The sequence below is a fragment of the Haliotis cracherodii genome, unplaced genomic scaffold (assembly GCF_022045235.1).
Source record: "Haliotis cracherodii isolate W230 unplaced genomic scaffold, xgHalCrac1.p SCAF_15, whole genome shotgun sequence".
NCBI classification, from domain to species: domain Eukaryota; kingdom Metazoa; phylum Mollusca; class Gastropoda; order Lepetellida; family Haliotidae; genus Haliotis; species Haliotis cracherodii.
The window spans coordinates 2,889,508-2,912,699 of record NW_027266270.1 but is presented as its reverse complement, the minus strand read 5'-3'; the positions used below and the strand labels follow the sequence as shown (position 1 = coordinate 2,912,699).

The following is a 23,192-nucleotide window of genomic DNA, read 5'->3' as shown; positions in this document are numbered from 1 at the left end:
GACAATATCAGTTACTGTACAGGTAGGCTATATCAGTTACAGTACAGGTAGACTACATTAGTTACTGTGCAGGGAGACTACATCAGTTACTGTACAGGTAGACCGTATGAGTTACTGTACAGGTAGACTACATCAGTTACTGTACAGGTAGACATCAGTTACTGTACAGGTAGACAGTATCAGTTACTGTACAGGTAGACGACATCAGTTACTGTACAGGTAGACTATATCAGTTACTGTACAGGTAGACTACATCAGTTACTGTACAGGTAGATTATATCAGTTACTGTACAGGTAGACGGCATCGGTTACTGTACAGGTAAACTATATCAGTTACTGTACAGGTAGACATCAGTTACTGTACAGGTATATTATATCAATTACTGTGCAGGTAGACTACATCAGTTACTGTACAGGTAGACAATATCAGTTACTGCACAGGTAGATTATATCAGTTACTGTTCGGGTAGACTAAATCAGTTACTGTACAGGTAGACTACATCAGTAAATGTACAGGTAGACTATATCAGTTACTGTACAGGTAGGCGACATCAGTTACTGTACAGGTAGACGACATCAGTTACTGTACAGGTAGACATCAGTTACTGCACAGGTAGATTATATCAATTACTGTGCAGGTAGACTACATCAGTTACTGTACAGGTAGACGACATCAGTTACTGTACAGGTAGGCGACATCAGTTACTGTACAGGTAGACGACATCAGTTACTGTACAGGTAGACGACATCAGTTACTGTACAGGTAGACGACATCAGTTACTGTACAGGTAGACATCAGTTACTGCACAGGTAGATTATATCAATTACTGTGCAGGTAGATTACATCAGTTACTGTACAGGTAGACTATATCAGTTACTGCACAGGTAGATTATATCAGTTACTGCACAGGTAGACGATTACATCAAATCTATACAATAAGAAACCCATGCTTGTCGTAAGAGGCAACTAACGGGATCGGGTGGTCAGGCTCTCTAAATTAGTTGATGCATGTCATCGTATCCCAATTGCGTGGATCGATGCTCATAATGTCAATCACTGGATTGTCTGGTCCAGATTCGATTATTAACAGACCGCCGTCATATAGCTGTAATATTGCTGAGTGCGGCGTTAAATAACAAACAAACAAACAAACTGTACATTAAGATTACAGGTAATTCGAATCATGAAAGACAGTGTATAGAAAGCTGTGTGTTGAGAACGCAGTCAGGTCACGACGACCTTGCGATGGTTTCAGCTCAGTACCACCACATGTAACTCATCATCTCACAGCCTCTGGCCGGAGTCTGTCCAGAACAGGATGGCCTGGAGTTAGCAATAAACTCATTCCACCGCCACATATTCAATATAAGCTACACGATACATCGAGCGTTCAGACTTCAATTATGACGGTCTAATGGGCTTAAGGGCCTATATAGTTTCCATTGGCGTATTGATACAATAGGAGTGATAAGGCAATTTGCTGACATTGAAGCGTGCTGCTTGCCACGGTTATCGCAAGACAAAGGTTTCTCATGGTTCAAGCATACACAATATAGTTCCGTTAATATGTAGGGGTAATGTTTTTTGTCAATGTGTGAAGCACGGTGCCTGGCAGTCGGTCGACATGGGTATCACATCCATTAACCATTGCACTTGTCACAGAGAGTTTCCAGTCATGACGTCACTAGTCGTCATGGCACGTGCAGATTGCACGAGCTGGGTTCGTTCAGAGGACTGATGGGGATGCGTCTCCTGAAACAGAGTACAACAGTCCATGTTATCTATTGTTTCCAGGTAAACCCGAAGCACCAGTAAAATATCCCATCTTGTCGGCTAATTTTCAAGACATTTGAATTGGACATGAAATATACCTGCATGGAATTTATAAGAACTCTTTTTCGGAAATCCTTCATCCGTGATTCCCCAGTGTATTATATCTAGATTCAATTGGCTAAATACCCCGGACCCATGTCTTATCTACTCCAACTTTTTACAGATTGTGTCTCGCTCATGAATGTTCTTAGATTGGACGGTTAGTTCAGCATCATGCCATTCGAATCGGGCTCCAGGCGAACCTTTCATGGCGGTTGGGTTCACGGCATCTAGCATGATATGACAGGGATATATTACACTGGATAATCGAAGATGGGGTAATTTGGATATATCACCGGGAAGAGTGTATCAACGCCTTGGGTCACATATTGCCGAATACACAGTCGGAGGGGGATGAATCCGGTTTCCACGGAAACATTGCAGACCAGTCTGCAATCTATGTCTGTGATTCTGCTGCCTTGTTTGTTTGTTATTAAGCGCCGCACTCAGCAATATTCCAGCTATATATGACGCCGGTCTATAAATAATCGAGTCTGGACCAGACAATCAAGTGTTTTACATCATGAGCATCGATCCACGCAATTGGCTTACGATGACATTCATCAACAAAGTCAGCGAGCCTGACCACCCGATACTGTTAGTTGCGTCTTACGAATACATTGTTTGTCAATGAAAGAAGCGGTAATATGCACAATGAAGTTAAGTTACAACCAGTTTGTCAATTTCATGCACTTCGCCAATTTGTTAGAGATAAGAAAATTTCAGTATTCAGCTTATGGACCCGCCATGTTGTATTATACAGGCTAAATACGACCAATGCACAATAAAACCAAGTCACCCGATCCCGTTAGTCGCCTCTTACGACAAGTATAGTCGCCTTTTACGGCAAGCATGAGTTGCTGAAGACCTATTCTACCCCGGATCTTCACGGTAGCTCTGCTACTAAATACCTATATACTTGTATCGACGTCAAGATGATGACTGTTGGTAAACAGTATCAAGAATTGTTCTTTTTCGTTGAGTGTACCAAATTCTGTATTATGATTGAGCATTATTTGTAGAAGTGATTCTCTTTCTTGATTATATTTTATACAGGATATTGCATAGTGTTGCTCATCTTCTACGACATTACGTTTCACAGCGACGAGGTTCAAATGGGGTTGTTTTCTCTTAATGAATCCTTGACATTTGGAGTTTATTGACAGAGGATTTATTACTATTATATGTGTTTACTACTTCAAACGTTTGTTGTATTTTATTGAATTTATGAACCAAGCCAACGAAAGGTTGATATTTACTTCCAAAGCATGTTTAAGAATGACATTTGTTGAGTTATCTGAATAGGACTCATTTCTTTATTATTGGTACTAGCAGTAGGTATTCTCCAAGTTCTGCCTGACAGGCCCAGTTATGTGTTTCCCTGCCTACCCCTACTAATGATTTACAAAACAGAAGCTGTATATTTTTTTCTGGAATAAGTGTATCAATACTTTTTTTAATATTGCAAAATCTACACCCAAACTTGCCACTCGTATATCATTTTTTTTTGTATAAGGATTTTAAACATATTTATTGCTGGCTTTATTGCAGACTGTCATTTGATCTGCGTTATTAGAGCCTTGTGGGGAAACAAACTGCCATTCTGTAGTAGACGCTGTGGAGAGTGTGGATGTTAGACTGTCGCTCGGGGACAGATTGACTGTCGAGTACAGGTCAGTTGACACTGATTCACACCCCTATGACTGGTCACTCATGTGGGTCACGTGTACAGCTGACCTTATCATGCGACACCGTTGTTCCTCCAGACGGACTTGCGCTTCCGGTACATTCCGGACGTTGCGGTCGCTCCACATCCGCTCCGCCATCGCACTGGCACGGGACCTACATGCCGGGGACATATGGAAAGAGTAAACATTTGGAAGAAGAAATGTCTGTTTCGTCACTGAGACGTCAATTGTGCAGAGAGGAGTTCTAAAAGTGAGTGAGTGAGTGAGTGAGTGAGTGAGTGAGGGTTGGTTAGTTGGTTTTACGCCGCTTTTAGCAATATTCCAGCAATGTCACGGCGGGGAACACAAAAAATGGGCTTCACAAATTGCAACCATGTTGGAAATCGAACCCAGGTCTCCGGCGTGACGAGCGAACACTTTATCCATTTGCCTACACCTATGCTTATACCAAAACCCGAGAGAAGGTTAGACTCTTTGATGTGGAAGATTGGCGTCATCATTTCCCGAAAGTGTCCATCGCTGTTTATACTTCCAAGCACTGGCCAGCATGTCCTAGCCATATGTACTGTGGATATTTGGACTTATCCGAACTTGAGGTGGGATGAGGAGATATGACGTGGATATTTGGACTTATCCGAACTTGAGGTGGGGTGAGGAGATATGACGTAGATATTTCGACTTATCCGAACTTGAGGTGCGTGAGGAGATATGACGTGGATATTTGGACTTATCCGAACTTGAGGTGGGGTGAGGAGATATGACGTGGATATTTCGACTTATCCGAACTTGAGGTGGGGCGAGGAGATATGACGTGGATTATTCGACTTATCCGAACTTGAGGTGGGGTGAGGAGATATGACGTGGATATTTGGACTTATCCGAACTTGAGTTTGGGTGAGGAGATATGACGTGGATATTTCGACTTATCCGAACTTGAGGTGCATGAGGAGATACGACGTGGATATTTGGACTTATCCGAACTTGAGGTGGGGTGAGGAGATATGTCGTGGATATTTGGACTTATCCGAACTTGAGGTGGGGTGAGGTGATATGACGTGTATATTTGGACCTATCCCATCTTGTAGTCGGGTGAGCAGATATGTCGTGGCTATACCACCTGACGTCACTCACCACAACGTCTGTAGAAGGCTGGAGTCCACCGCGTGTTCCCCCGAGACACAGGCCTCCCCACCCATCACCACCTCCTCTTCAGCGGCACCAACTACAGCCAAAATTAGAACATGTGAGGCAGAACGTTATACATTAGTAACCTGGGGCACCCGATAATCTACACGGTGATGTGTAATATGTGGGACACCCGGTAACATACACGGAGATGTGTAATATGTGGGACACCCGGTAACATACACGGAGATGTGTAATATGTGGGACACCCGATAATCTACACGGAGATGTGTAATATGAGGGACACCCGGTAACATACACGGAGATGTGTAATATGTGGGACACCCGGTAACATACACGGAGATGTGTAATATGTGGGACACCCGATAATCTACACGGAGATGTGTAATATGTGGGACACCCGGTAACATACACGGAGATGTGTAATATGTGGGACACCCGGTAATATACACGGAGATGTGTAATATGTTGGACACCCGGTAACATACACGGAGATGTGTAATATGTGGGACACCCGGTAACATACACGGAGATGTGTAATATGTGGGACACCCGGTAACATACACGGAGATGTGTAATATGTGGGACACCCGGTAACATACACGGAGATGTGTAATATGTGGGACACCCGGTAACATACACGGAGATGTGTAATATGTGGGACACCCGGTAACATACACGGAGATGTGTAATATGTGGGACACCCGATAATCTACACGGAGATGTGTAATATGTGGGACACCCGGTAATATACACGGAGATGTGTAATATGTGGGACACCCGGTAACATACACGGAGATGTGTAATATGTGGGACACCCGATAATCTACACGGAGATGTGTAATATGTGGGACACCCGGTAATCTACACGGAGATGTGTAATATGTGGGACACCCGGTAATATACACGGAGATGTGTAATATGTGGGACACCCGGTAATATACAGTATGATGTTTAACATGTAGGTCGGAAACATACATTGTGATATGTAACATGCAGGGCCCCCGGAAATATACATTGTAATATGTAACATGTAGAGCACCGGTAATATACATTGTAATATGTAACATGTAGGGCATCCGGTAATATACATTGTGATGTTTAACATGTAGGGTACCCGGTAATATACATTGTAATATGTAACATGTAGGGCCCCCGGTAATATACATTGTGATATGTAACATGTGGGGCACCCGGTAATATACATTGTGATATGTAACATGTGGGGCACCCGGTAATATACATTGTGATATGTGACATGTAGGGCACCCGGTAATATACATTGTGATATGTAACATGTGGGGCACCCAGTAATATACATTGTGACATGTAACATGTGGGGCACCCGGTAATATACATTGTAATATGTAACATGTAGGGCCCCCGGTAATATACATTGTGATGTTTAACATGTAGGGTACCCGGTAATATACATTGTGATGTTTAACATGCAGGGCACCCGGTAATATACATTGTAATATGTAACATGTAGGGCCCCCGGTAATATACATTGTAATATGTAACATGTAGGGCACCCGGTAATATACATTGTAATATGTAACATGTAGGGCACCCGGTAATATACATTGTAATATGTAACATGTAGGGCCCCCGGTAATATACATTGTAATATGTAACATGTAGGGCACCCGGTAATATACATTGTAATATGTAACATGTAGGGCCCCCGGTAATATACGTTGTGATGTTTAACATGCAGGGCACCCGGTAATATACATTGTGATGTTTAACATGTAGGGCACCCGGTAATATACGTTGTGATGTTTAACATGTAGGGCCCCCGGTAATATACATTGTGATGTTTAACATGTAGGGCACCCGGTAATATACGTTGTGATGTTTAACATGTAGGGCCCCCGGTAATATACATTGTGATGTTTAACATGTAGGGCACCCGGTAATATACATTGTGATGTTTAACATGTAGGGCCCCCGGTAATATACATTGTGATATGTAACATGTAGGGCCCCCGGTAATATACATTGTGACATGTAACATGTAGGGCACCCGGAAATATACATTGTAATATGTAACATGTAGGGCCCCCGGTAATATACATTGTGATGTTTAACATGTAGGGCACCCGGTAATATACATTGTGATGTTTAACATGTAGGGCACCCGGTAATATACATTGTAATATGTAACATGTAGGGCACCCGGTAATATACATTGTGATGTTTAACATGTAGGGCCCCCGGTAATATACATTGTGATATGTAACATGTAGGGCACCCGGTAATATACATTGTGATGTTTAACATGTAGGGCACCCGGTAATATACATTGTAATATGTTTAACATGCAGGGCACCCGGTAATATACATTGTGATGTTTAACATGTAGGGCCCCCGGTAATATACATTGTGATGTTTAACATGTAGGGCACCCGGTAATATACATTGTGATGTTTAACATGTAGGGCACCCGGTAATATACATTGTGATGTTTAACATGCAGGGCACCCGGTAATATACATTGTAATATGTAACATGTAGGGCACCCGGTAATATACATTGTGATGTTTAACATGTAGGGCACCCGGTAATATACATTGTGATATGTAACATGTAGGGCACCCGGTAATATACATTGTGATGTTTAACATGTAGGGCACCCGGTAATATACATTGTAATATGTAACATGTAGGGCCCCCGGTAATATACATTGTGATGTTTAACATGCAGGGCACCCGGTAATATACATTGTGATGTTTAACATATAGGGCCCCCGGTAATATACATTGTGTTTTGTTTGTTTGTTTGTTGTTTAACGCCCCACTCAGCAAATTTCCAGCCTTTATGACGGCGGTCTGTAAATAATCGAGTCTGGACCAGACAATCCAGTGTTTGACATCATGCCCATCGATCCACGCATTTTGGATACGATGACATTCATCAACCAAGTCAGCGAGCCTGATCAACCGATTCCGTTTGTAGTCTCTTACGACACGCATAGTCGCCTTTTACGGCAAGCATGGGTTGCTGAAGACCTATAATATACATTGTGATATGTACTATGTGGGGCACCCGGTAACATACATCGAGATTTCTTTGTAAAATATGATAGCAGTGTATATGATATACAGTGTTCTTGTACCTACACTGTATGTGGGTACTTTCAAACGCTACACTGAAATCCGGAATCTGTATTGAAATCAATAAGGGGAACTGAAACCCCTTCGCAGCACAAAGCACTGTCAGACATTGGAAGAAATTCTTTCGCGAAAGTGTTTTTAAGAAACAATTGTAAAAAAGTACTTTTTTCGTTTTTCTTTTGGCATTTCATTTCTCAAACATATCGTCACGTAATAATACCAACTTATCGGCAGGTTTGGGCGCCAAACGCCCACGTCTTCATACAACAAACATACAGCACACATGTTGCACACAATGGAAAGAATGTTGATGTCAGTTTCTGCCCCTGCACCCCTCCTGCAAGAACAACGCCCCCTTCAGATAAAGACCCGTTGTTCGGAATAACTGAATTCCTGTTGGAGATAGCAACATCCGGCCACAGAAGACCGCCAAGGGAGTTCAGCGGGTATGATTAACTCCGATATGTCGACAACATCTGCTAAAGAAATAAATAAGCATGAAATGTTACCAAAATATCTTTTTTTTATCCGAGCCGTGATGGCTGCTGAATGTATCAATGCGCAGTGGTAAGTCTTATTGACCCGGCATGCAATGGGTCACGCAGCACACATGATGCGCGGAGTTCAGGAAGTACAGACAGTAGAGGCCCTGTTCCCGGAGCTCCCGGACCCGGTGATACACTGACTTGTATTCTTTATATAAACAATACGGCTTGTCTCTCGTCAGTGCCTCACATTCAACATTATCCGCGGTTATTTCTTTTGTTGGGGCAGTACGGATCCGGAAATAGGTTTCTATCGGGGAATATTCCAGAGGGACTATGTTTTCTTCATACACTTCCGATGTTTGGCATTGATGTGAAGTGCGTTGTGATTTCGCAAATTGCAAGCCCGAACAATCATATTTATGACAGTATTCCACCATGCCTCGTTATTGTATAAAGAGACTTAGGTCAAGTCATACAGTTAGAGTGCGGCGTTAAACAACAAACAAACATTAAAGGTATAGTTTCGTCCCTTGGATACTAAAACCCTTGGTCATAGTTCGAACCTCAGTTATGTTTCTTGGTTTGTCAGCACCATACCCGTGTTTCACGTCAGATGTAAACGGGCTTTCCGCTCACATAAATGTGACAGTCATGACATTAAAGTGGTGTTTAACCAACTCACTCTGAAGCGAGGACATGGGCTGTGTTGTCTTCTGGCCTGTGTACTGCGCAATACACCGTTATTGGGACTGAAGACAGCGTGGGCTTATGGATTACAGCTTCGACATTGTCAGACACCATTGTTTGCCTGCGACGTTCCAGTACAGACTCGAGTGCTACTGTCACGCACATCATAACAACCGGCAGGACACGGTCTGTTTAGGACTATTTCAGTGTGTTATGTAGCTGATGTCAGCTACAAAAACAACAAAAACAACAACAACCAGTGTAACAAAGGAAGATGAGGGATTCTGTAACAACACGTGTTTGTTTGTTTGTTTGTTGTTTAACGCCGTACTCAGCAATATTCCAGCTATATGACGGCGGTCTGTAAATAATCGTGATTGATATCATGAGCATCGATCTGCGCAATTGGGGTAGATAGATGATAGTGGAGGTAGAGAGATGATAGTGGAGGTAGATAGATGATACTGGAGTAGATAGTGAGCGGGAGGTTGGTGGTTCGATGCCCTGGTCGGGTGTTACTAAAATACCTAAAACGATAGTGCTTGTTACCTCTCTGGCACTGGTGAGAAAACAAGGACTGGTCGGCTCGGACTCAGTATACCGAGTGGGGTAAAAAAGGTAAAATGTGGCATGGTGTCTCCGTGGGCTTCGCACTTTAAACCCGGCATTTGTCCGGACTGGTACGTGCGCACGCACTCACGCACTCAAGTCCGGTTTAGTGCAAGCAACCGCACGCACACCTGCACGTGCATGCACATCATTTCAAATCACCTCGTCTCAAAGTGGCCCGTAAGTCCGTGCGCATATCTATGTAGCGGCCATAAAATTTCCGAGTCCCCTGTTGGGATTCGAACCACGGACCTTCTGATCCGAGGTCGGACGCCTTGTCCACATGACCAAAGAGGTTAACCCCGTGAGCAAGCTGACAAGGTAAGGAAGTCATCTGTGGGATGACTCCACGCCCTGCTACATACTCCACATTCATAGTAGGGTACTGAGGCTTATTTTGTTCAAATTTAATATGAACATACTCAGCCCCACGTTGGGCGTCAATGTAGCAGCCATAAAATATCAGAGTCCCGTGATTGGATTCGAACCACGGACCTTCTGATCACAGGTCGGACGCCTTGTCCACATGACCAAAGAGGTTAACCCCGTCAGCAAGCTGACAAGGTAAGGATGTCATCTGTGGGATGACTCCACGCCCTGCTACATCTATCCACCCACTGTGCGTTCAGGGGATGTACCATACGCACCCACTGGCCTGTGTGTTTTCGGGATGGAAAAAATGCACCTACTGACCTGTGTGTTCCAGGGGATCGGCTAAGTAGAGCGTCGCCCAGTCCATACCGGATGTGACGTAGTTCAGACACCACGGACTTGAGTAGATGACCCTATGACCTTTGCTGACCGCTAAAGTCATGGCGGCCTTGGGATTCGGTTTCCATATTTGAATTACGGCTCCTTCATCTATCTGAATGAAAGAAAAGATGCAAAAATGTAGAAATGACACTCACCGACTACAGGCACTCGGGACACAATTGGGATACGAACCCCAGTTGTATGTCTATAGAATATAGCAACTACTTATCTTTACTACTAAAAACCCGTGAAGATCCGGGGTAAAATAGGTCTTCAGCAACCCATGCTTGTCGTAAGAGGCAACTAACGGGATCGGGTGGTCAGGCTCGCTGACTTGGTTGATGCATATGATCTCAATTGCGTAGATCGATCCTCATGATGTCAATCACAATTATTTACAGACCGCCGTCATATAGCTGGAATATTGCTGAGTGCAGCGTTCAAGAACAAACAACTTTATTACTAGGAAGCCATATTTGTAGGGTCAAAGACTTCATCAACACCGAATATTTCAGGAGCACAGAGTGAGCAATTGATCGAGTTTGGTTAAGCGTTGCTTTGAATACAAAGGATGTATTGCGCAACAAACACGTAAGAAGACAAGAGGCGTCATATCCCGACCTCAGAGTCCGTGCATTGTATTTTATGCCGCTTTGAACAGTATTCCAGTTGTATGACGGCGTGTCAGCTTGGTGTGGGAGGTGATCAGGTCTAAGACGTTTACCACTTTAAGGGACCCAAACAGCACAGGTATGGTGCTGACAGACCTAGAAGCATGATCGGGGGAAGCTGGGATTCGAACCCACGATCAGTTCCTGGCACACTGAAGGAACACAACTCCGCCGAGCGAATAGGGTTGTCTAAGATGACTGGGCCATTGTACCCCAACAGGAGCAGTGAAGGCCCGTAGTGAACACCCGTAGTGAATACCCGCAGTGAACAACCATAGTGAACACCTGTAGTGAAGACCTGTAGTGAACAACCGAAGTGAAGACCCGTAGTGAACAACCGAAGTGAAGACCCGTAGTGAAGTGAAGATCCGTAGTGAAGACCCGTAGTGAAGACCCGTAGTGAAGTGAAGACCCAAAGTGAGGACCCGTAGCGAAGTGAAGACCCGAAGTGAAGACCCGTAGTGAAGACCCGTAGTGAAGTGAAGACCCAAAGTGAAGACCCGCAGTGAAGACCCGTAGTGAGGACACGTAGTGAGGACACGTAGCGTAGTGAAGTCCCGCAGTGAAGACCCGTAGTGAAGACCTGTAGTGAAGACCCGTAGTGAGGACACATAGCGTAGTGAAGACCCGCAGTGAAGACCCGTAGTGAACAACACCATAGTGAGAAACCGTAGTGAACACCCACAGTGAACAACCGTAGTGAAGACACAAATTGAACACCCGCAGTGAACAACCGTAGTGAAGACACATATCGAACACCCGCAGTGAACAACCGTAGTGAAGACACATATCGAACACCCGCAGTGAACAACCGTAGTGAAGACCTGTAGTGAAGACCCGTAGTGAGGACACGTAGCGTAGTGAAGACCCACAGTGAAGACCCGTAGTGAACAACACCATAGTGAGCAACCGTAGTGAACACCCGCAGTGAACAACCGTAGTGAAGACCCGTTGTGAAGACCCATAGTGAACACCCGCAGTGAAGACCCATAGTGAAAAACCGTAGTGAAGACAAATAGTTAACAGTCATAGTGAACACCCATAGTGAACAACCGTAGTGAACACCCGCAGTAAACAACCATAGTGAATACCTGTTGTGAAAAGCCACAGTGAACAACCGTAGTGAACAACCATAATGAACAACCCTAGTAAACACCCGTAGTGAACACCCATAGTGAAAAACCATAGTGAATACCCGTTGTGAACAGCCGTAGTGAACAACTGTAGTGAACACAATAGTGAACAACCATAGTGAATACCCGTAGAGAACAAACGAAGTGTAGACCCATACTGAAGACCCATAGCGTAGTGAAGACCCATAGTAAAGACCCATAGTGAACAACCGTAGTGAACAACTGTAGTGAAGACCTGTAGTGAACAACCGTATCATAGTGAAGACCTGAAGTGGGGACCCGTAGTGACCAACCGTAGTGGACATCTGTAGTGTAGTGACGACCCGTAGTGAAGACCCATAGTGAAAAACCGTAGTGAAGACCTGTTGCGACCAGCTGTAGTGAGCAACCGTGGTGAAGACCCATGAAGACCCATTGTGAATAACTGTAGTGAACACACCATAGTGAACACCTGTAGTGAACAACCGTAGTGAGGACCTGTAGCGAAGACCCGTAGCGTAGTGAAAACCCGCAGTGAAGACCCATAGTGAACACCTGTAGTGAACAACCGTAGTTAGGACCTGTAGCGAAGACCCGTAGCGTAGTGAAAACCCACAGTGAGTGAACAACTGTAGTGAACTGTAGTGAACACTAGTAGTGAACACCAGTAGCGTAGTGAAGACCCGTAGTGAACAGCCGTAGTGAATACCCATAGTGAACACCCATAGTGAAGACCCGTAGTGAACAACCATAGTGAATATCTATAGGTAACACCCTTAGTGAACAACCATAGTGAAGACCCATCGTGAACCGTAGTGAACAACCATAGTGAAGACCCATCGTGAACAACCGTAGGGAACAATCATAGTGAAGACCCATCGTGAACAACCGTAGTGAACAACCATAGTGAAGACCCATCGTGAACAACCGTAGTGAACAACCATAGTGAAGACCCATCGTGAACAACCGTAGGGAACAACCGTAGTGAACACCCATCGTGAACAACCGTAGGGAACAACCGTAGGGAACACCCGTGGTGAAAAACCGTACGAACGTATGAGGGATACGGTAACCACAGCTGGGGACACCTGACTTCAACTGACGTAGCTTCTCGCTAGTCGAGTTTTCTACTGATCTGCCTAAGGTTTTATCATGACGTCACACTGCTGGACACTAAATGAAGCCCCTTTATCCTTTGGTGACGCTTCCCAGTACGACTTGACGCCGAACAGTCAAGCGGCTTTATGCGTGTGTTCATCCACAGGTTCGATTCTCCACAGATATAACATGAGGAAAACGTTTAAAGAGACCTCACCCCATGTGGTATTGATGTAATGATACAGAAGTAATAAGATCGCCCTTGGCCTTCATTCACTGACATCCATGTATCCACACGTAACGCACGTACACTTGTGTCGTCCGTCCAGCACTCGCTGACATCCACACGTAACACACGTACACTTGTGTCGTCCGTCCAGCACTCGCTGACATCCACACGTAACACACGTACACTTGTGTCGTCCGTCTAGCTCTCCATGACATCCATACGTCACGTACGTACACGTGTGTCGTCCGTCCAGCACTCGCTGACATCCACACGTAACACACGTACACTTGTGTCGTCAGTCCAGCACTCGCTGACATCCACACGTAACACACGTACACTTGTGTCGTCCGTCCAGGACTCGCTCTCATCCACACGTACACTTATGTCGTCCGTCCAGGACTCGCTCTCATCCACACGTAACACACGTACACTTGTGTCGTCTGTCCAGGACTCGCTGACATCCACACGTACACTTGTGTCGTCCGTCCAGGACTCGCTGACATCCACACGTAACACACGTACACTTGTGTCGTCCGTCCAGCACTCGCTTACATCCACACGTAACACACGTACACTTATGTCGTCCGTCCAGCACTCGCTGACATCCACACGTAACACACGTACACTTGTGTCGTCCGTCCAGCACTCGCTGACATCCACACGTAACACACGTACACTTATGTCGTCCGTCCAGCACTCGCTGACATCCACACGTAACACACGTACACTTGTGTCGTCCGTCCAGCACTCGCTGACATCCACACGTAACACACGTACACTTGTGTCGTCCGTCCAGCACTCGCTGACATCCACACGTAACACACGTACACTTATGTCGTCCGTCCAGCACTCGCTGACATCCACACGTAACACACGTACACTTGTGTCGTCCGTCTAGCTCTCCCTGACATCCATACGTCACGCACGTACACGTGTGTCGTCCGTCCAGCACTCGCTGACATCCACACGTAACACACGTACACTTGTGTCGTCCGTCCAGCACTCGCTGACATCCACACGTAACACACGTACACTTGTGTCGTTCGTCCAGCACTCGCTGACATCCACACGTAACACACGTACACTCGTGTCTACCGTCCAGCTCTCACTGATTTCCATACGTAACGTACATACACTTGGGTCGACTGTCTAGTACCTGCTGACATCCACACGTCACGTACGTACACTTGTGTCTACCGTCCAGCACTCACTGATATCCATACATAACGTACGTACACTTGGGTCGACTGTCTAGTACATGCTGACATCCACACGTCACGTCCGTACACGTCGGTCGATTGTCTGGTACGTGCTGACATCGACACGTCACGTACGTACACTTGTGTCTACCGTCCAACACTCGCTGACATCAGTACGAAACATATACACACTACTGTCGAACACTGTTTCACTTCTACATGTAACGTACGTACACTGATTCCACTGTCCAGTACATCTTGCCAGAACACAAGCTTCCTGTTCCTGTCTAGCTGATTTACAATGCTTGATAATCTGGAACAGACAATGACTTGATAACAGGACAAGAAAACTTGGCCACCACAACATATGTACAACACCTACGTTCCACTGACAGCGTCATCAGGCGAGGATTGGTGGAGAGTTGGTTTGCTCGAACAGACGTTAGGTTTGGTGAGTACGTGAGTTTGGTTTAACGCCGCTTTTAGCAATATGCCAGCAATATCATGGCGAGGGACACCAGAAATGGGCTTCACACAATGTACCAATATGGGTGAGGTGAGGTGAAATGGGGTTTAACGTCGCGTCCAAGATTGGTGTACTTATATAGCGACGTGCATGCACGTGTGTGTCTGTGTTTTGGTGTGTGGGTTTGGGCAAGGAGCGGGGATTAGGCCTCGGATGTGCTCCTCGGGATCAGTGATAATCCAATTTTATTAAACTGAGATCTTTTACACCGACACCTCTGTGTGTGGACCGGAGAGCACCGCCACAAAAGGTCGCTGAAGTGTGAATCCCTTTGACCGCTCAATCGAAGTTGGGGGACGTTGGTCAGATGTCAGCTGTCGGAAAGATTCGGTTTCACGTCTTTACGAACTTCAGCAAACGAGAACCGCCAAAGAACACAGATGTAACCTCAATGGTACATCCCTTGGGTTGTAGATACCATGGTGCTCAGAAACGACAGTATGTAAACAACATAATAGCGCGCCTTTATTTTTTGCATTCGGAACTGTTCGTTTTCGAGATTATGAACTCAGATATGCATGTATGAATGCCTCGACCACTAGTATGAGAAGAAGCCCCGATGCTCATTGGCTGATTGGAAAGTTCACCTGACGCGACCTCCTATCTGTCACTACATCTTCACGCAGAGAGGTATCCTACCAGAATAGTGAGTGAGTGATTTGGGTTTAACGCTGCTTTTAACAATATTCCAGTTATATCGCGGCGTGTCAGCTTAATGTGGGAGAAAAGTCCCAAGTGATGCAGGTCTCAGAAATTTACCACTTCGGTGAAACCCACGAGCACGGGTATAGTGCTGACAAACCTAGAAACATAATCGAGGCAAACCGGGATTCGAACCCACAATCATAGGTTTCTGGCGTGTCCATGGGACGCAACTCTGCACAGCGAATCGCGGCGCCTTAGACGACTGGGTCCCCGTTCAAGAGTAAAGGCCTGATGTTTATGGGGCCGATTGGGTAACCAAATGGTTATAGCGTTCGCTCGTCACGTCAAAGATCCGGGTTCGATTCCTAACATGCGTACATGTGTGAAGCCCATTTATGGTGTCCCTTGCCGTGCTATTGCTGGAAAATTGCTACAGAGCGGCGTCAAACCACACCCTATTGCTCATGTCAATGTATCTGTTACACAAAGTTTGCTCCAATTGTGTGTTGAGATTATGATTTCTAAGACACCTTGTCGAAATAACCAGAAATGTTTGTTCCAGAGACAGGTTGTCATAGTAACGGCGTCATGGGCATGGGGGACAAGGCTCGGCTAGATTAACAGCCCTGGCAAATTTTGTTCAAGTCGATCATCCGCCTCTTTCGTTTGTCTAACTAATTATTTATAACGAATGTCAGTCTAGCACATAAAGATTACTTTTATTTCATAACGGGGATGAACTTTCACTCTGGGCTCTAGTTACAACGTCCAGACCTAGGACTAGACAGGAGAGAGACAACGGACCGTGAAGAATAATAGATCTTCTTTAAAACACGCCATGACTGTTTTCCAGACGTTTATCTAACAACAAACAGTTTAGGCGAAACATTCGTTTCTCACATCAATGCATGCGGGAAATGTTGTTTTTCACCTTTCAAAACCACTGTAGTAAAAAGAATTAAAAAGGGAACGTTGTGGAGATGTTATCTTTGACTCACGTCCACAAACACTCCGCCATGCGTATCAGGAAATGTCGGCCCACACTCGACCCAGACGGCGAGCGACGTGAACGTCACGCGACTGCATCGTCATCTGTTGCATCATACTCCATGAGTCATAGTCTGGCGTTCTTTGCCAAAACATTCTTCTAATGATCGTAGGCGGTTTAAGATGAATTCGCTGGTTTTAAGTGGTGCTCTTATAATGAGCATAGATGATACTGGAGTTTTGGAACTGCTAGCGACAACAGCTGAGTCTAGTAACACCAGACACCACCTGTTTGCGGTTGCTGGCAGCGCCCTCTGGCGGAGACATGCAGGGGGAGGTAACCGACGAATCAACATCAACTTCGAACACTTGCAAACAGGATGCCAATGTTGTTTCAATGTGCATATCGTTGTGTGTATTAGTTTGTTTTGTACACTGGATATAAACTGATTAGCTGAGACTTAATGGAGGGTCAGTTGCACAACGAATCAGGTGACTGTGTCACCCGTGCCCCTATTGGCCCTGGGGCCTTGGGTCCACACATGTCAGTAACGATTTTGATCGATAAAGGATACATTTAAGAGGTTTACAACTTTAATTCATGAGAATGTAAACATATCAATTCTCAAGTAGCGTTTATACCATCCATGTAACATGAATATTTAAAATATTTTAGTGAGAACGCATGCCAAGACATATTTGCTGTACGGCCACAGATAGTTCGGGTTGGGGGCAACAAAACAATGTCATGCTGCCAACATCCTTCTTATTAAATGACATTGTAGATCCTCCTAGTCTCCTAGCCTCCTACTCATTTTATCTCAGAAACACGGACCACATGAGTGGATCACCTACCTTCTGGTGAAATAGTTCTGCAATTCTCCGAAATCTTTCATTTTTTCTCTTTCCATGAATCTGGCGACATCTTTGGATCTAGCCCTGTGAACAAATAGTTAGCGTCATGTTTGATAACAAGTGCTACGTACGTTTTGAGGAAGGTGTGAGTGAGTGAGTGAGTGAGTGAGTGAGTGAATGAGAGTCTTGTTTCAGAAATATAATGACAGCGACCAATGGTCGATAACATGTGGCATTTCAAACTCGTCTCCACCTAGATGTGTAAGGATTCACATCACTAGCAGACACGTGTGTAACAACACTCCGTCCCCTCCCAGATGTACACAGCGTCCATGTAACAGACACGTGTGTAACAACACTCCGTCCCCGCCCAGACGTACACAGCGTCCATGTAACAGACACGTGGGTAACAACACTCCGTCCCCTCCCAGATGTACACAGCGTCCATGTAACAGACACGTGTGTAACAACACTCCGTCCCCTCCCAGACTCACACAGCGTCCACGTAACAGACACGTGTGTAACAACACTCCGTCCCCTCCCAGACGTACACAGCGTCCATGTAACAGTCACGTGTGTAACAACACTCCGTCCCCTCCCAGACGTACACAGCGTCCATGTAACAGACACGTGTGTAACAACACTCCGTCCCCTCCCACACGTACACAGCGTCCATGTAACAGACACGTGGGTAATAACACTACGTCCCCTCCCAGATCTACACAGCGTCCATGTAACAGACACGTGTGTAACAACACTCCGTCCCCTCCCAGATGTACACAGATTCAGACACGTGGGTAACAACACTCCGTCCCCTCCCAGACTCACACAGCGTCCATGTAACAGACACGTGGGTAACAACACTCCGTACCCTCCCAGACTCACACAGCGTCCATGTAACAGACACGTGTGTAAGAACACTCCCTACCCTCCCAGATGTACACAGCGTCCATGTAACAGACACGTGGGTAACAACACTCACCAACACAACGTGGGCACCTCGTCCCCTCCGAGATGTACATATCGTCCCGGGAACGTTGTGAACAGATCACCCCACAACCCTCTTAACACGGTGTAGGTGATGTTACTGGTGACGTCGAGAACTTGTTGAACGTTGTTGTCGGCGCAGTTGATTATGACGTTGGGGACGCCGTTTCTCCAAGAGGCGGTGTGACCTTGACGAGAAGAGAACGGTTAGACAAGGATGGCTTACGTTTTGGCGTTCGTCTAAATATTGTTCAAAGTTTCAATCCAGTTATACAACACATACAACATCCTGGAATTTTTGAACGAAACCGTTTAATATTTATTCATTCGCAACAGATTATCTTACATCGCAAAGACTGCATTGTCCAGAACAAATAACATCTAGTGTCTGATGTAAACACTTAATTATAATAAATATTATACATGTATACAGAGATGAACATGAGGGTGCTTAATGTCTGAAGGCGTGAGTGAATATGGTTTTACGCCGCTTTTAGCAATATTCCAGCAATATCAAATGGACTTCACACATTGTATCCATGTGAGCAGTCGAACCCGGATCTTCGTCGTGACGAGCGAACGCTTTTACCACTGGGCTACGCCGCCGCCCGAATGTCTGAAGGATTTATTGCGACAGGGATAAGTTTTGGACGAGGTTTATAAGTTCTATCTCAGCAGTGTACAACACATAGTATGTAGACAAGGTTCACTCCGCTACTACTAGTCCTGTGGTCACTGTGACCCCGGATCCACGTGTAGATCAAAGCGTCTAAGGCCCCGTCATTCGCTGTGCAAAGTTCAATCCCTTAGGCGTGCCAGAAACTGTGATCGTAGGTTCGAATCCCAGTTCGTCCTGATTATGTGTCTTGGTTTGTCAACACTTTATCCGTAGTCGTGGGTTTCACCTAATCTGTAAACGTCCTCCAAGACTGCTTCACTCCACATCTCGCCGTGATAAAACTGAAATACTGTTCCAAGCGGCGTTTAACCAAACTCACTCAGATAATTCCACATGCTTGATAGTAAAGCTTGTACAAGGACTGGCTCCCTACCTGGAGAGTCGAGCTCAGGAACTACCCGGATACCCCTCTGTCGGGCGAACTCCACGATACCCGCAATGTCAGCAGCGTTGTAGGTCTCCCTTTTGGAGCTCTGGGGAACGTAATGCCAGTACGTTATAGACCTGTCATATTGACTATAATATATAAAAGATAGCTACGCGATAAATCGAAAAGAACAATGAAGAACGAAGCGTGGTTTATTTTCACGATGAAACATTGTTCTATCGTGACGTCATTTCTGCAGATTCTAACAAGCGCTCGTAACCTGATGACGTCATGTGTTTGATGACGTTATTTTTGAGAGAGGAGTGTCTGGTGAGTTGTTCACCATAGATGTAGCAGGGCAACGCAGATAAACTCGATGGCCGAACGATCGCATCCAAAACCGGGAGAGATATGACAATCGGTATTGGAAGATTTATCGACGTGGGGATTGTGAAAATATGCGGGAAATACCCACCTGTGCATAAAATGTACTTGTCCGAGGTTGCCGAAGTCGGAATCTATTGAAGGAGTCATCATTATATAAATAGGGTTAAATATTTTTAAAGCTTGTACATTTTATCAACATCCTTAAAGGGCCCGTTACATATTGTTGATATAGAGGAATGGATCATTCTCCCTGCAGTGTTTTATTGTACGATAAACAACTCCCACTCGTCGTTTATTTCTTAAATAAAACACCGATATAGTTACCACCGCAGATGTATTCCACATGGTAGCTTCATGCTCTCACACGCTGGGACTTTTTTATAATGCACAAATAATACATAACTTATCTTATTCTTATCTTATAGCTTGTTCTTATCCTGATTTCAGGGAAGTAACTTGCTGACCTTGTTGATATCAGGGTAGGGGTCTTGCCCATGGAGATACTCACTTTGTTGCTGAGGTCACATGGGGATAATTACCCTGTTGTTGAGGTCAGATGGGGATACTCATCCTGTTGCTGAGGTCACATAGAGATAATAACCCTGTTGCTGAGATCACACGGAGATAGTTACCCTGTTGCTGAGGTCACATAGAGGTATTCACTTTGTTGCTGAGGTCACATGGAGATAATTACCCTGTTGTTGAGGTCATAAGGAGATACTCACTTTGTTGCTGAGGTCATATGGAGATAATTACCCTGTTGCTGAGGTCACATAGAGATACTCACTTTGTTGCTGAGGTCACATGGCGATAATTACCCTGTTGTTGAGGTCACATGGAGATACTCACTTTGTTGCTGAGGTCACATAGAGATACTCACTTTGTTGCTGAGGTCAAATGGAGATAATAACCCTGTTGCTGAGGTCACATGGAGATACTCACTTTGTTGCTGAGGTCACATGGAGATAATTACCCTGTTGTTGAGGTCAGATGGAGATACTCACTTTGCTTCTGAGGTCACATGGAGATACTCACTTTGTTGCTGAGGTCACATGGAGATAATAACCCTGTTGCTGAGGTCACACGGAGATAGTAACCCTGTTGCTGAGGTCACATAGAGATACTCACTTTGTTGCTGAGGTCACATGGAGATAATTATCCTGTTGCTGAGGTCACATAGAGATACTCACTTTGTTGCTGAGGTCACATGGAGATAATTACCCTGTTGTTGAGGTCAGATGGAGATACTCACTTTGTTTCTGAGGTCACATGGAGATACTCACTTTGTTGCTGAGGTCACATGGAGATAATAACCCTGTTGCTGAGGTCACACGGAGATAGTAACCCTGTTGCTGAGGTCACATAGAGATATTCACTTTGTTGCTGAGGTCACATGGAGATAATTACCCTGTTGCTGAGGTCACATAGACATACTCACTTTGTTGCTGAGGTCATATGGAGATAATTACCCTGTTGCTGAGGTCACATAGAGATACTCACTTTGTTGCTGAGGTCACATGGCGATAATTACCCTGTTGCTGAGGTCACATGGAGATACTCACTTTGTTGCTGAGGTCACATAGAGATACTCACTTTGTTGCTGAGGTCAAATGGCGATAATTACCCTGTTGCTGAGGTCAGATGGAGATATTCACTTTGTTGCTGAGTTCAGATGGAGATAATTACCCTGTTGCTGAGGTCACATGGAGATATTCACTTTGTTGCTGAGGTCAGATTGAGATGCTCACCCTGTTGCTGAGGTCACATGGACATACTCACCCTGTTGCTGAGGTCACATGGACATACTCACCCTGTTGCTGAGGTCACATCGACATACTCAGCCTGTTGCTGAGGTCACATGGACATACTCACCCTGTTGCTGAGGTCAGGGTAGGCCTTGCTAACCCAGGGAAAGGACTGGTCATCCACTAAGCGCCAATGCAGGACGTTCAGTTTGTTGTGTTCCATTGCTTCCTGGAGAAGACAGTGACAATATAGACACCTGTACTACCAAGACACGAGGGAGACATGTAGGGCACAGGGGGATCATAGAGATGTTCCATTGCTTCCTGGAGAAGACAGTGACAATATAGACACCTGTATTGCCAGGACACGAGGGAGACATGTATGGCACTGGGTGATCATAGCGGTGTTTCATTGCTTCCTGGAGAAGACAGTGACAATATAGACACCTGTACTACCAGGACACGAGGGAGACATGTATGGCACGGGGTGATCATAGCGATGTTCCATTGCTTCCTGGAGAAGACAGTGACTATATAGACACCTGTACTACCAGGACACGAGGGAGACATGTAGGGCACTGGGTGATCATAGCGATGTTCCATTGCTTCCTGGAGAAGACAGTGACAATATAGAAACCTGTACTACCAGGACACGAGGGAGACATGTAGGGCACTGGGTGACCATAGCGGTGTTTCATTGCTTCCTGAAGAAGACAGTGACAATATAGACACCTGTACTACCAGGACACGAGGGAGACATGTAGGGCACTGGGTGACCATAGCGATGTTTCATTGCTTCCTGGAGAAGACAGTGACAATGTTGACACCGATACTACCAGGGACCTAGGGAGACATGTATGGCAGGGGGTGACCATAGCGGCTGGTCGAAGAATTGCATACATGGCACATACAAATTCATGATACTTATGGCAGTGTTGATCTCACCAGGTTCTTCTTGATGGTTGTTGGGTGGAGGAAGTGGATACCGGTGTTGATCATGACGCCGCGGTGGTGGAAGCGTGGGAAGTCCACGATGTCGGCCATGTGAACGCACGGCTGGAACATACAATTGTGGGCTATGAGTGTACGGTTTGTTTGTTTGTTGTTTAACGCCGCACTCATCAGTAATCCAGCTGTATGACGGAACTCTGTAAAAAAATCGAGTCTGGACCAGGCATCCCAGTGATTGACATCATGAGCATCGATCCACGCAACTGGAATACGATGACATGCATCAACCAAGTCAGCCAGCCTGACCACCCGATCCCGTTAGTCGCCTATAAACGGCAAGCATGGGTTGCTGAAGACCTATTCTACCCCGGATCTGCACGGGTCGAATGT

At 45.4% G+C, this 23,192-nt stretch overlaps 1 protein-coding gene across 1 annotated transcript in view; it reads right to left on the bottom strand.

Moving 5' to 3' along the window:
* Positions 1-713: 713 nt before the first annotated feature.
* LOC139461718 (beta-hexosaminidase subunit beta-like) overlaps positions 714-23,192 on the bottom strand; it is a 39,257-nt gene continuing 16,778 nt past the window's right edge. The window contains exons 5-14 of the mRNA XM_071243173.1: positions 22,797-22,907; positions 21,979-22,080; positions 19,726-19,825; positions 18,669-18,861; positions 17,687-17,770; positions 14,908-14,986; positions 10,305-10,476; positions 4,693-4,783; positions 3,611-3,715; positions 714-1,753 (exon numbers count right to left, since the gene is read on the bottom strand). Of these exons, the coding sequence (XP_071099274.1) occupies positions 1,693-1,753; positions 3,611-3,715; positions 4,693-4,783; positions 10,305-10,476; positions 14,908-14,986; positions 17,687-17,770; positions 18,669-18,861; positions 19,726-19,825; positions 21,979-22,080; positions 22,797-22,907 (1,098 nt within the window). The 3' untranslated portion in view covers positions 714-1,692. The remainder of the gene's footprint in view (positions 1,754-3,610; positions 3,716-4,692; positions 4,784-10,304; positions 10,477-14,907; positions 14,987-17,686; positions 17,771-18,668; positions 18,862-19,725; positions 19,826-21,978; positions 22,081-22,796; positions 22,908-23,192) is intronic.